Source organism: Nesoenas mayeri (assembly GCF_963082525.1).
Source record: "Nesoenas mayeri genome assembly, chromosome: 5".
Taxonomy (NCBI): Eukaryota; Metazoa; Chordata; class Aves; order Columbiformes; family Columbidae; genus Nesoenas; species Nesoenas mayeri.
This window is the reverse complement of record NC_137548.1, coordinates 10,636,546-10,649,312: the sequence shown is the minus strand read 5'-3', so window position 1 is coordinate 10,649,312 and position 12,767 is coordinate 10,636,546. Positions and strand designations below refer to the sequence as shown.

At 41.7% G+C, this 12,767-nt stretch overlaps 1 protein-coding gene across 1 annotated transcript in view; it reads left to right on the top strand.

The window, feature by feature from the left end:
- KIF26A (kinesin family member 26A) overlaps window positions 1-12,767 on the top strand; it is a gene marked incomplete at its 3' end in the record, with an annotated part of 103,912 nt that overhangs the window by 50,863 nt on the left and 40,282 nt on the right. Inside the window, exon 4 of the mRNA XM_080345556.1 lies at window positions 2,882-3,048. Within this exon, the coding sequence (XP_080201682.1) occupies window positions 2,882-3,048 (167 nt within the window). The remainder of the gene's footprint in view (window positions 1-2,881; window positions 3,049-12,767) is intronic.

Here is a 12,767-nt window from a genome sequence, read left to right as displayed (position 1 = left end):
ACAGCCAAATTTACCCAGAAATTACAGTTTGAGTTTTCAAAAGTGTCTAATGTGAGAATGGTGATTTACAGACATGTGATTTAGACATCTTGGTTTGGAAAGCGTATTAACCATCTGCTATCTGAAAAATTTGGTTTGAGTTGTGTATTTCATGTTAGATGCCTAACATGTCTGCAACTGTTGGTCTTAGAAATGTGGGTTTCTAAGTTTTCATAGAAAAGAAGAAGTGGTAAAAAAATAATGTATGTTATATGCTTCTTATGTTTTTATTAAGTGTGAATAGCTTTTATGGGAATTGACCTCTTGGAAGATGGAGTGCTTAGAAAGAAAACCTGCTCTCGTTAACAGATTCCAATCAGTTCTTACAGTTCTGTCGCACTGTGCTGTAAAATTCACTGCTAACTCTACAGATTTCATCTTTAGCTTTAGATTATGCTGTCATTTAGATTATGCATTAGTTGAAAGTACGATTGGTTGGAAACACATTGATCCCTCTGCATGCTTTCTTCAATATTTTGCTCCAATGTTATTTCCTTTGTTTCAAAGTCTTGTTGTCTAATATCGCCCTGTTGAAAGTGAATGGAAAAAATATGCCTTGGGAATTCATTTCAACCTTGTAATTTTTAGTCTGAGACAACAGCACGTGTGACAGAGACTTACTGTTGTCCTCCTAGCAGAATGTATGGGAGTATTAAAACACTGATGTTAACCTGTCAGTGGCTGGTGGTTGGGTTTCCTCCTCTTGCTGCCCACCATGCTACTGACCACTGTGCATGGCATCCCCCTCATATGCTAGTTTGTGATCCCCACATACTGGCTCCAGAGTATCTGGTGTAGGTTTCTTAGTCTGTAGATTGTTAACTCCATAGTAAGCTCTGCTTACTTAGCGCTTTGTGTCGGTTGATGTAGCTCAGAAGTTTAGATGTCATATTCAGATTTTCCTCAGTCTGCATATTTTTCACCCCTATGCTATATACTTTCTGTGGCTGGTATTGGTCAAGACCATACAGTTGTTGCTTCAATTCATTAATGCTCAGGTACCTGTTTTATTGACCACTTCAAAGTCCTCATTACTCCATCGCTTAGTTTTAAGTGATTAACCACATGAGTGGACCTGATTCTCTTCTGATCCTGGCTGTCATTGCCAGTAGATCATGTCTGGGATAGCCACACTCCCTTTTTAAAGCATGTGTTGCCACCATACCATTTCTTTGTGCTGGTTTTGACCTTTAGCAGTGCTTGGTCTCTGCCTTTCTGCCTGCATTGCTAAACCTGATCTCATGAGACCTCTGTATTACAAATTGAAGGGTTTCGCAGAGGGTTATTCAGAGTTTCCATTTAGGCTTCTAGCATGAGTAGCTTTGCTGGGATTAAATTGATCTGTGTGAATATTCTCATATGTCTCAGCCTCAGATCTCTCAGGTGAGCTCTATAAAAGTACTTTTTTTGTGTAGCAGTCTGCGGTAAAGCATTAGTCAGGCACTCCGTAATACCAATGATAATATTAATCTTTAAAGAGCAGACCTTCAAAAGAGCTGGGTACGCTTTCTTCTTGTTGACTTTGCTGGGAATTCAGTGCTCAACCTATGGAAATGACTCCAGATGAAACTCCAGACCGCCTTTCATGCACCAGCCTAGCACTGCTCAGTTGGCGGAGTTTTCTTTTACTTGATACCTAATAATCGGGTTGCCTCAGTTCTCATGAGAAAAATTCTGTTTGGGTTGTCAGTGTATGAGAAAACTGAGGGTGTGTATGTAATTGGGAAGGCCCTATTACCATGTCTGTGTATCTACGGTTGTGAAACATGATCTATGGCAGCACAAAATTTAAAATTTGGTGGCATCCCAGGAAGTACCTAATTGCATTTGTGCTTCATTGCAAGGCTGTCTGCTTTTCTAGAATTTATTTTAGCTAATTAGTTGGAAATGTCAAAGTAGTATTTCAGATGACAGAAACATCATATATTATCATACATGAAGCAATTAACTCTTTTGACAAATATTTATTGTGGTGTCGTCTTTAATTAAATCTTCAGTACTCCTAGACATAGAGCAGGTTCTTCCTAAAAGGAGGCCTTCCCAGCACTGTCAATGAGCATTTGACTGATGGGACTTAATTGAACTTGGTACTGAGAGAGTTGGTGGCCTAAGCTTGAAGATATGAACATGACACAGTTTCACAACAGAGGTGTTGGATATTTTGGCAAAATCCCAAACCAAATGCCTCCCCTCCTCCTGTCTCAGATACCACAGATGCATTATGCTGGAGAAGATGCATCTCCAGTCACTCCTGTTCTTCCACTGAAATGGTTTGCAGGAGACAAAATACCATGTACTTGTTCTGCTAAGATAGATAATGCTGAAAAGCAGGGCTGTATGTATGTTTTAAAAAAATCAATTTTTAAAAATTTAGTTCTTGGGGTTACTCATGTGGAAACATGTTACAAATGTGACTGTTTGGTTAGTTCCTCTTAAGCAGATAGGTCTTGCAGATGATGTGTCACTGAAAAATAATTCCTGACAGTTATAACTGAACCAGATAAACAGTTCTGCCAGCTCACAAATAACACTGGAAAACAAAAGGGTTCTGCTTATCATTTTCCATTTCTTCATGCCTGTCAAACTATTAAACTGTGCATTACCCATCATCAAGGGTCTCTATGATATTCTGTTCGTCTGCTGCAGTCATGGCTTCTACCTTCTCTGTTGCAGGAGCTACTGTGGTACTCTTGCCCAGCTGTAGAGCTCCTCAATTGCTGCTGTCTTCACCTTCACCATTCCAAAGACACTCTTCGGAAGCACTGCACAAGATTTGTCCCTGTCATGGCCATTAGGCAACTTTATTAACCTGTGTGTATGTTTTATTTTTTTTTTTTTTCAGGCAGAAACAGCACCAGAAAGTGGCCGGGATGGTCCCAATGTTCAGATCAGCTCAGGGCAGAACAACTCCGACCCCGCGGGATCAGGTGGCTCGGTGGCCTCCCAGAGCCTGGTTGCTCCAACCGGGGTCTCGGCAGGTACCTCCGCTGCGGCTTCATTCTTCATAAGGTAGTTTTTCACCTTTCTGGTATCTGCAACTGCTCATGGGTCTTGAAAAGTCTGTGAAATGCTGTCTAGTTTTCTTGCCGTGGGTGGAAGGTGTAGCGTGTGGTACTGTTTGCTGAGAGGTAGAGTTGGTCAGCTGGTCGTGACTGTGGCTTCCCATTGCTACCAGAGAGTGGGGTTGTGATGGTGACACCCCATTTCTCTCTCGGGAGACCTAAGCAGGAACCTCTATTGACCAAAACCCAAGAAAATATGTGTTGGTCTTTGTCTAGTCCATAATGGCCATTTCTACCTGTAGCGAGTCTGTTATTCTGTAGGTTTCCTTGGAGCAGAAGTTGAAGTAACAAGAGTTTTTCAGTTGGATCTATATTAAAAAAAAGTTAGAGTTTTATTCAGTAGCATGGCTTATGTATGCTACTACTATTTCTCCATAGTTGGTAAACAACAGTTAAGAGTTTAAGGCATTCCTTTTTTAACAGTAGTCTAGAACATTTTTTTTTTCCATTCTTGGGTCTCATAACGAAAACGATATGTTAGTTTTGTCTGTGAAATGTTTGTTGTAATTAGCATGTCGATTAAATGCAATAGCTGTCAAGCAGATGGTATTTAAAACAACAAAATTCAGGGCTTTGTACTTGCATTCCAGACTCCTTTTTTAATTCAGAACTGAGCATGTTTTGAGACAATATTGAAAAACGAATGCCTGTGAATGGCATTAAAGTCAGATTTATGCACTGAGTGAGGATTCTTCTTATCAAGTAACCATTATGGTAATTCTATTGTTTCCTTTTCCTTGATCTTTAAAATGGTTTGCACCATTAAATAAACGTTTACTACAAATTACAATCTGACCTCAGAAGGAGCTCAACTTCCTAGGTTCTGGTTTTTAGAAGAACATAGTATAGAGAGTCTTAAGCATTATATGCCTATATTTCATGATCTGTCTGTACAGAAGAGGTTGGGAAATGACCACCCCAAGAGTGGCGTATGTGAATTGGTGTTTTGTCTCCGTGCTAAGTGCTGCGGGTTTAAAGTCAACACAGAGACATGGTTGCCTACAAAGGATGTTTTGTTTGATTTTAAGATAGGTGTCTGAAATCAGTGGGAGTGGAGAGGAAAGGTAAGGAGAAAACTCAGACATCTCTTTTCTTGTTTAGTTACCCAAATAAGGACAGATGAATCCTTTCCAAAGTACCCAAACTGGACAGCAACACAGCTTTTGTTACTGTATTTCATATTGTGGGTATGAACAGTGTGATTTAGCTTAATCAACTTTGGACTTATTTCAGTGTGAATCTGCATGTCGTAAGCAAGTGTTAAAGACAGTAGTTTTTACTGCGGAATCCAGAAAATAAAATACTCTACTTGGAAGGGGGAGAAAGAAATCAGTGTCTAGCAATCCGAGATAAGACCCCAGATCTTTTCTCCCAGTGATGCTTCTGTCCCTGGTCAGCAAATCTCAGTTCTGGTTTTATTGTAAAGCAACGTATCTGTACTAATGACGGTCGTTGGCTTGATTCAAAGATTCTTGAAGTCAGCAGCAAGACTGCAAATGACATCATTGTACATTGAATCAGGCCCTAATTGCTTCTCATGAATCTGTCTTTGCCTTGAGTGAATGAGAGTTTTATAGCTTTAGCAGCTATGTGCTAGCTAAAACATTTTAAAACCCATTAGTATATTGCTTATTCCCTACCCATGTTTCCTCTGTTCAAAATTGATTCTCTTCAATTTTTTAAACAAAGAACATGGCTGGTTGAAATTTTTTGCACAAAGCGTGGTTGTTGTTGGAGAGAGAGACTTAAGTGGGAAATAATTTTTTCCTCTAACAATTATCAGTTACCTGAATTAGTTTTGTAACGTTCTCATGATCTTTCATCACACTGCTGATTAATGTATTCCAGCATTCATTTCTCAGTGTTCCAGAGCCTGCCTAGGAATCTCAGGTTCCTCAAAAGCAAGAATTCAAGAAACAAGTTCAGTTATGACTGTGATTAAAAACACAAATTGAAATGCAGAAAATCTCACAAAGGTGGGGGGAGATCCATTTTTGATCCCTGGCAGTCATAAATATGTTGAGCAGGTCTTGAGGTGGGTGCTGTTGCATAGTCCTGGCCAGAGTGCTCCACCACCATCGGCATTAACCTCAGGAGTCTCCCTCTCCCATTGGTCCTTCTTTTCTGACTCCTCCTGCCATGGGGACTTTATGGTTCAAAGTTTCCATGCTGATACTTCTTCCTGCCCTTGAGCTATGCAGTCCTCATCAGGAGGGGAGAGGATGAGCAGGAAATCTTCAAGGATGAGTGAAAGACAGATGCTGGTAGAAACTGGGGTGGAAGCTTATCTGGGGACCACAAGTATTGGGACATCAACAGTTTGGGCTTGTTTAGTTCTGTACTGATGGGTTATCAAGCTGCTTTGCTCCAGCCTTTCCAATCCCATCTCTGCTTTCACTTTGCACCATCCAGCCTTGAGCATGTTGAGGAAGAAGGTGACCTCTGCCTTGAATCCTTTACAGCAGCATCCACTTCTCTGTCCTTCATCTCTCTGTTCAGCTAATCCTCTCTCAGCAAGCACCTAGACGTGAAAGAGGAGCCATGGCACTACTGTTATGCTGCAGTCCCTATTCACTGTATTTGCTGATTCTTTCCTTACTGCGTTTCTCTCTTCAGACACTTGAATTCTGAACTTCATAGCAGGGCCAGTGTGCTACTTGCATTATGTGGAGCCTGGCACATTTTGTTCGTTGTTCTCTACTGGAATAAATGCAGTTACTTTATTAATAATCACACACACACACACACGTATTTATTTTTTTTTTTTTTCAAATCAGTGCCCTCTCTCTGACCAGTTCTGAGTACCTCCATCTTTGTATAAGAGCCCTTTTATAAAAGGGACTGTGCTTGGGACTTTAGCTTGTGAAAAGGGTTGTTTTGTTATAGAAATAAAGTAGCTTGACAAAAAATATGCCTGTATGCTAACATTCAGTGTATTGAGGTGCAGGGTTAGTTACTTTAGAAGACAAAGCCTTCATAGAGTGCTTGTGGAACCTGTATCTGTGATATTTCTTAGCAGCAACAACACTAGATAAAGATTTTTTTCACATAAATAAAGGATTCTAGTCTTGTTCTTCATGAAACAGCATTAACTGTGTTTATACGGGTCCTAGCACAATTAGCTTTTGGGCTGTGGCGTGGTTTCCTGGCAGCAAATTAATGTCTTTTCACATTAAAACTAGAGTCTCTGTTTGGTGAAATAACACGCTTTGATTCTTGCTTGTCCTGTGCCTGGGAAGGGAGGAGGTCTGTGCAGGTTCTGTTGGTTGGTTTGTTTTGTTGCTCCAGTTTGTTCCTCAGTGAGAGTCATAGCTTTGTATTTTGTAGGCTTACAAACTCAGAAGACCATACAGAGAGTTCATGTCCTCTGCTGGAAAATAGTAAGAGCTGCAGCAGAACATTTACTTGGTGACAAGAAGTAGCCATGGTTGAAATGAGTATCTTTAAGATAGTGTTTGCAGGGAGTGCATTGATTTTGTTAAGCGTATGTGCAACCCAAATCTACATATTCATCCAAACCTCTTTCTCATTTAAATGTCATATTTAATTTCTTCAAGCTTAATTATGTTTTGCTTTTCAAAAAAAAAAAAGTATTCATTACCTAGAAATGCAGAGTGTCTAGCATGGAAGTGCTAAGTATTCAGAATCGAAGCCAAATATTAGAGCCAGCAGACAGAAGCGCATTAAGAAATTAAATCAGTTTTAAGCTTTTTTCCTCACTCTGATCTGTCACAGAAGGAGGAAAGCTTTGATTTGCATCTGACTCTGTCACACAAGCAAATTGCCAGACATTACTCAATGGTCATGTTACTAAAGGAGCAGTGGATTTAGCAGAAAATTCAGCTTCTCAGTCACTCACTAAAAGAATAAGAAAGCTAGAAGAAGAATGCAGCTAGTGGGCATGGATGGCTGTGAAGGGGCTCCCATTTCACCCTTGCAATGCAAGAGAAATTTAATCTTGTCTTCTTCAGATTTAGAATGCAACTGGCCTTTGTCCCTTGGTGTGGCATGAGCTGTACCTTGCTTAGTGCTCCACACTTTATACCCATTTCCAGGTGTTTTTTTCTTTTTGTATAAAGAACCCAAACAAACTGTATATTACTAAGTAAAAATACGTTAAATACCTGTAGGACCCTTCTGTGGGCTATGCTTGCAACTAAGTTAATATTGGCATATTGTGGTATAAAACTGTAATAACCTGTTGGGCTTTTTGTCACCCTGACACCTGGGGAAGAGAGGAAATGGTCTTTCCAAGAATAGGCAGGAGAAGGGCAGTGAGGAGGAGGAGAAGAAGGGGCATGCACTTGGGAAGAGGTTAAACGGGCTGTCTGCCAAAAAAGAAAATACCACTCTCTTGGGAAGAAAATCAAAGCCCCTGAGAAATCAAAGCCACCACCATTAACATTCCATTTCTGCCGGTTGGTGGCTGGTGACAGTGGTGGCAGCACCATCTGTGCTGCTGGGTGAGGGTCACAGAATCACAGAATGGCTCAGGTTGGAAGGGACCTCTGGAGATCATCCAGTCCAACCCACCTGCTAAAGCAGGTTCACCAGAGCAGATCACACAGGAATGTGTCCAGGCAAGTTTTGAATGTCTCCAGAGGAGACTCCACAACCTCTCTGGGCAGCCTGTTCCAGGGCTCTGGCACCCTCAAGGTAAAGAACTCACATGGAACATCCTGTGCTTCAGTCTGTGCCCATTGCCCCGCATCCTATCATCGGGCACCACTGAAAGGAGTCTGGTCCATCCTCTTGACATCCACCCTTGAGATATTTATAAACATCAATGAGATCTCCTCTCAGCTTCTCTTCTCCAGGCTGAACAGACCCAGCTCTTTCACTCTCTCCTCATTAAAAAGGTGCTCTTGGTCCCTAATCATCTTCGTGTCCCTCTGTTGGACTCCCTCCAGTAATTCCTTGTCCTTCCTAACCTGGGGAGCCCAGAACTGGACACAGTACTGTAGATGCGGTCTTGCTAGGGCAGAGCAGAGGGGGCAGAGAACCTCCCTCAACCTGCTATTCACACTCTTCTTAATGCACCCCAGGACACTGCTGGCCTGGTGTTTCGGTGAGAGCTGTGGGTGTTTGGTGCTGGTGCACAAGGGCGAGCTGCAAGGAGGGTTTAAGCAGCGACAGGACAGCTGGGATGAATCAAAGCTGTGTAGAAGAAAATCTGTGTAAAAGTACGCAACCCTCAGCAATGTTGAGAGGAAGACAAACTTTTAAGTCCCCCTTCTTAAATTTTAACCTTGTTTGATGTTGGGTTATTTTCACATCTTTTCAAACTGGTTTGGTCACAGGGTTGCACTTGCTGCCATGGGTCTGCTGTCTTTGAAGGTGCATGATTAGTAGTTGCAGATACTTTCCCTTGCATCCACCTGCTTTTGTTTGACGAATTAGTCTTCCAAGCATAGCACTCACTATGCGCTCAGGATTTTTCAGGTTTCTAAATTATTTGCAGTGTTGCTGGGCTTTGCTAGACTAAAAACATTTAAGTCAATAAGTCTGGAGAATCATAGTGGTGAATCACACCCATCTTTGCACTCTTCTTATATTCCTGCATTTTTGGGTGAGCTGTGTCAATTTAGACATGATATAAACCATTACACGATATGCTTTTTACAAGCAGCTTTTCCTAATAAGATATAACATACAATCTTTGAGTAATCTAAGTGAACACCTTAAGAGTTAAAATAAGCATAGTTGTCTTTTTCTAGATTCAGGATATTCCATCATATTTTAATGTCTGTGAGTTGTGGATTAAAGAATCTAATTATTCACTAATGAGCAATAATGGTACATATAAACTAAGGGTCACTATCCTATTACAGGCACCCGATGGTTCACTGATAAGCATTTGGTCATTAGATTGACCATAAAATATAGTCAATAATTGAGGTTACTCATAGAGCAGACACCTTATCAGCTTTAGGCATGGTGGGACAGCTTGTCAGTACTCTGTGTACTGATTGTGCTGTGACTGAGCATATGATTAGGGTATTGAAGCAGTCTGTATCTAATGAAACTGCAGGAAAGGCATAGCAATATTAGCACAACCGCTAAATGACTAATGTGTTTTTGTTCCAAGCCTCAGACACTTCAATTAGTTCCAATAAACTCTGATCTAGTGTAGCGATAGGCAGCGAATTCAGATATTTTGTGTATAAGCTTTCATTACACTAGTCAAAATTTGTAACGTTTCAGGGACAGATGAAATCTGTGTGGCTTTGAATGAAAAATGATGGAAATAATAAAGGCTGTCATTACCATTTTTACTTCAATTTTTTTTCAGTTTTATTTTTGCATTTTTTTTAGATGTAGAGTACTTTCTGGGACAATGCTTAGTGCCTAATTTAAAAGATGAAGTTGACAGCAGCAAATTAGATGTCTACATATTCTGCTTTAAGGTTCGTTCATGCAGTTCATGTAGGCTTGTGCATATAGATCTAAACTTAGAATGTGTTCCTTAGTATTTTGTACCATATGGAACATTAGTCAAATAGCCTAGTTCTTGAAGGCTTTTGTAGAGATATTGATTTTACTGTGCTTCAAACTGTTGCTGAGAAAATAACCTCAGAACCTATTCTTTTATGATTTTTTTTTTTCCATGAGGATGCCTTAACTTTCATAAATTATTTAATACAGTGAAGGATGCAAAATGCCTTTTGTCTTTCTGAACTGCCGTTCAGGCTTCTGTGATGCGACCTTGGAAAGTAACCATAGAAACATGTTAAAAGCATCAACTGAAAATCAGTAGTTCGGTTTGACAGTGATGCAAATTCTGTGAAAGAAGATTATGATGTATTAGGAACACTTGAGGCATATATTACTGCTAACCTGTTAAACCTGATTATTCCATGACTATCAGTAGTTTCAGAATTTAATGCAAGGGAAAAAAAGCACAAAAAAATGAAACATACATTTTTTAAAAGTTGTCATGTTCAAGATGTTTCTAGCTAAATCACTTCAGCCTGTCATTCTGTGTCCTGTTAAAAGCAAGAATTACATTTCTGCTAAGCTCATAATGTAGTTCACCAGTTCTCTGTATTTAATAGCTGTAAACTTTTGCCCTGTACCCTGCTGGGATGCACTGGTATCCTGGCTTTGTGCAGAGCGGACTCAATTTAAATCTCTTTGACAGATAAAGTGGATAACTGGGTTATGAATAAGTAGTAGTTCACCAAAAGGTGAAGAAAATGTGTGACTCACTGGATCCCGAGTTACACCTTTTTGTGCTGACCTGTGGTAGTTAACCTAGTCTGTGAAGTTGGAACGAAGCGCTTGCTATAGTTACAGGTAACTCTAGTAAATTCTTGGGGAATGATGGGTCAAGGGAAGAAGCAGAGTCGGTTGTTAAAGCTTCCTCATTACACATAACCCACACCCAAGAAATCCTGTGGGAAAATTAAATTTGAATTACTTAGGAAAGTGAGGTACCAGCTCTTCTCAGTTAAGCTGCTGTAGTGGCAGATATAACCCAAACCTGTGCATGGTTTGTCCCTACTTTGCAGTGTTGCAGCAGTGTTACAGGAGCTGCAGGGCTCTTGGGGGATGCGATGGCTCACTGGCATTAATGCAGCTCAACAACTGCTCGGTGCACCAACCCTTCTTCGTTAAATACTCCTCAGTGCCCCACTTTCTCTTGCTGCCATTTGGTCACTCTTGGAAGCTGGTCAGGAAAGGGTGTCTGAGCAATCTGCAACTTGGGGGAGAGCTGCAGATGTGCAGGTGAAGGGGAGCCAGATATATAATTAGCCTTTTCCCCTTAAGGAATCTGTCCTCTGACTGTAGTGGGCTGGAGCAGCCTGGTGGTCCCTGCTATGTCCTTCTTGCACGGTGCTGGAGAGGGGGACACCTCCCCAGCCCCTTTTCCTCTCTGCATGGAGCTGGGGAGAGCAGGAATCCCCTCGTCCAGATGTGCAGATGGAGACGAAGCGGGTGCCACCAAAGAGCTTGTCTCGTCTTGCTGGTGCCACGCTGTGGCTGCTGGAATGTGACTGCTAGCTGTCCCCAGAGAGCAAACGTGACCCACGTGTAGCACAACGCTATGCGGGGACAGGAGACGGGCAGGGTGTGCAGCATTGTGCAGGATCTTGTGTCATCTTAGGGCAGCTTAAGCTTTCTCAGTTGCTGTGGCAGCATAATACTGCCTATAATTAAGTGCAAACAAAACAGTGTATGCTGTAGGTATATCCCATTTCGTGTTAGCCCATAAAGGAGGATAAATTAGAAGATAAGCCTGAATTTAGTAGGCCTTGTCCTTGGAAACAGAAATGACTCTCAGGACAGCATGCTTAAGAGCAGAACATCATTACTGGCATCACTGCTAATACCACATCCTACGTTTACACAGTGCTTTATCAGCATACGGTAAGCCAGGCTCCCTGCTATGAAGAGCTCATATGTGATGACTGCTAAACTGATGGGGAGACAGAGATGAGAGACAGAGACAGTTCAGCAAAGACAGGAGGTAAAGAAATTGGAGCAGTTGAGAGGAGAGTTTTGGACATCGGCCCTGCTAAAGGCATGAAAAATATCCCGAAGGCAAATAGATCTGTGCTCAGGATATAGCTGTTTAATTAGAGGGGGGAGGACTGAATGATCAGCCAAGGTGGAAAGCCCATGGTGTGGATTTGAGAGAAAAGGAATTGGCTGAGAAAGCGAGGGTGGTGGTGACCAGAAGAAACAGTGTTGGGCATTAGGAGTCATCACCTTAGCAAATGAAGCTCCCCAGTGTAGAGGATTAGGGATCAGGTTTAGAGATCATGGCATGAACCAAGGAGACTGTGCAAGGCATTGGTGTCAGGGAGGTGTTTGGAAGGAGCAGCATCGCCTGCAGAGCACAGGCCACAGGGGTTGTGTGGGAACAGGTTGGGCTATGCTGGAGGTGGCAAAATGAAGAAAAGAGGGAGCCTGACGCCAACCAGATTGGCAGGAAGTATATAAAAGAGGAGGCAGTGAAAGAGGGGAGGAAAATGGATGTGGGCACCTCATGATGAGGTTTGGATTTTGGAGAGGATATCTTAGGCCTGTAGCTTCCCCGCAAAAGCAGAATTGGGGCCCAACAAAACACTGACTAGATGCCTTAAAGATCTTTGTCATGCGAGGCCACCCCTGGGGAAGGCTGATTTTTGTCAGTCCTGAGTGCCTTGATGGATGATAATACAGGAGGTTCTGGAGCACCAGAAGCAGCCCTCTCCAGGAGATGTGGTGATTATTTGGGTGGCTCTGGGTGGATCAGTTCAGGCTGCTGTTGCAGCAGTTGGGTCTTAGATTAGGTCTATATTCTGAGACATTCATGATGCTCAGGAGAAAGAGCAAAACAGGATAAATTAAAACAGATGTGCTCACAGATATGTCGGGAGAATCTGTGCCTTCAGAGCCACCCAAATTTGAATTTATTTGTGGGGATAAATGGTGGCCAGTGGAGGGGATTTTAAATTAGGGAACAGTCTGAAGTATTTATGGATAATCTTGACGGGAGTCATGCAGATATTTATTCTTACTTTGTCCTCTCTCTGATCTTCTGCTTTCTTGAAATTAATATTTTCTCCCTCAGTTTAAGGACTTTTCGTATGATCCTTTCTACATTTTCTCATAAATTCATAGTTGAATACATCTGCTTACTCTGCTTCCTGAATGTATGGAATCTCACTGTTGTCTAGA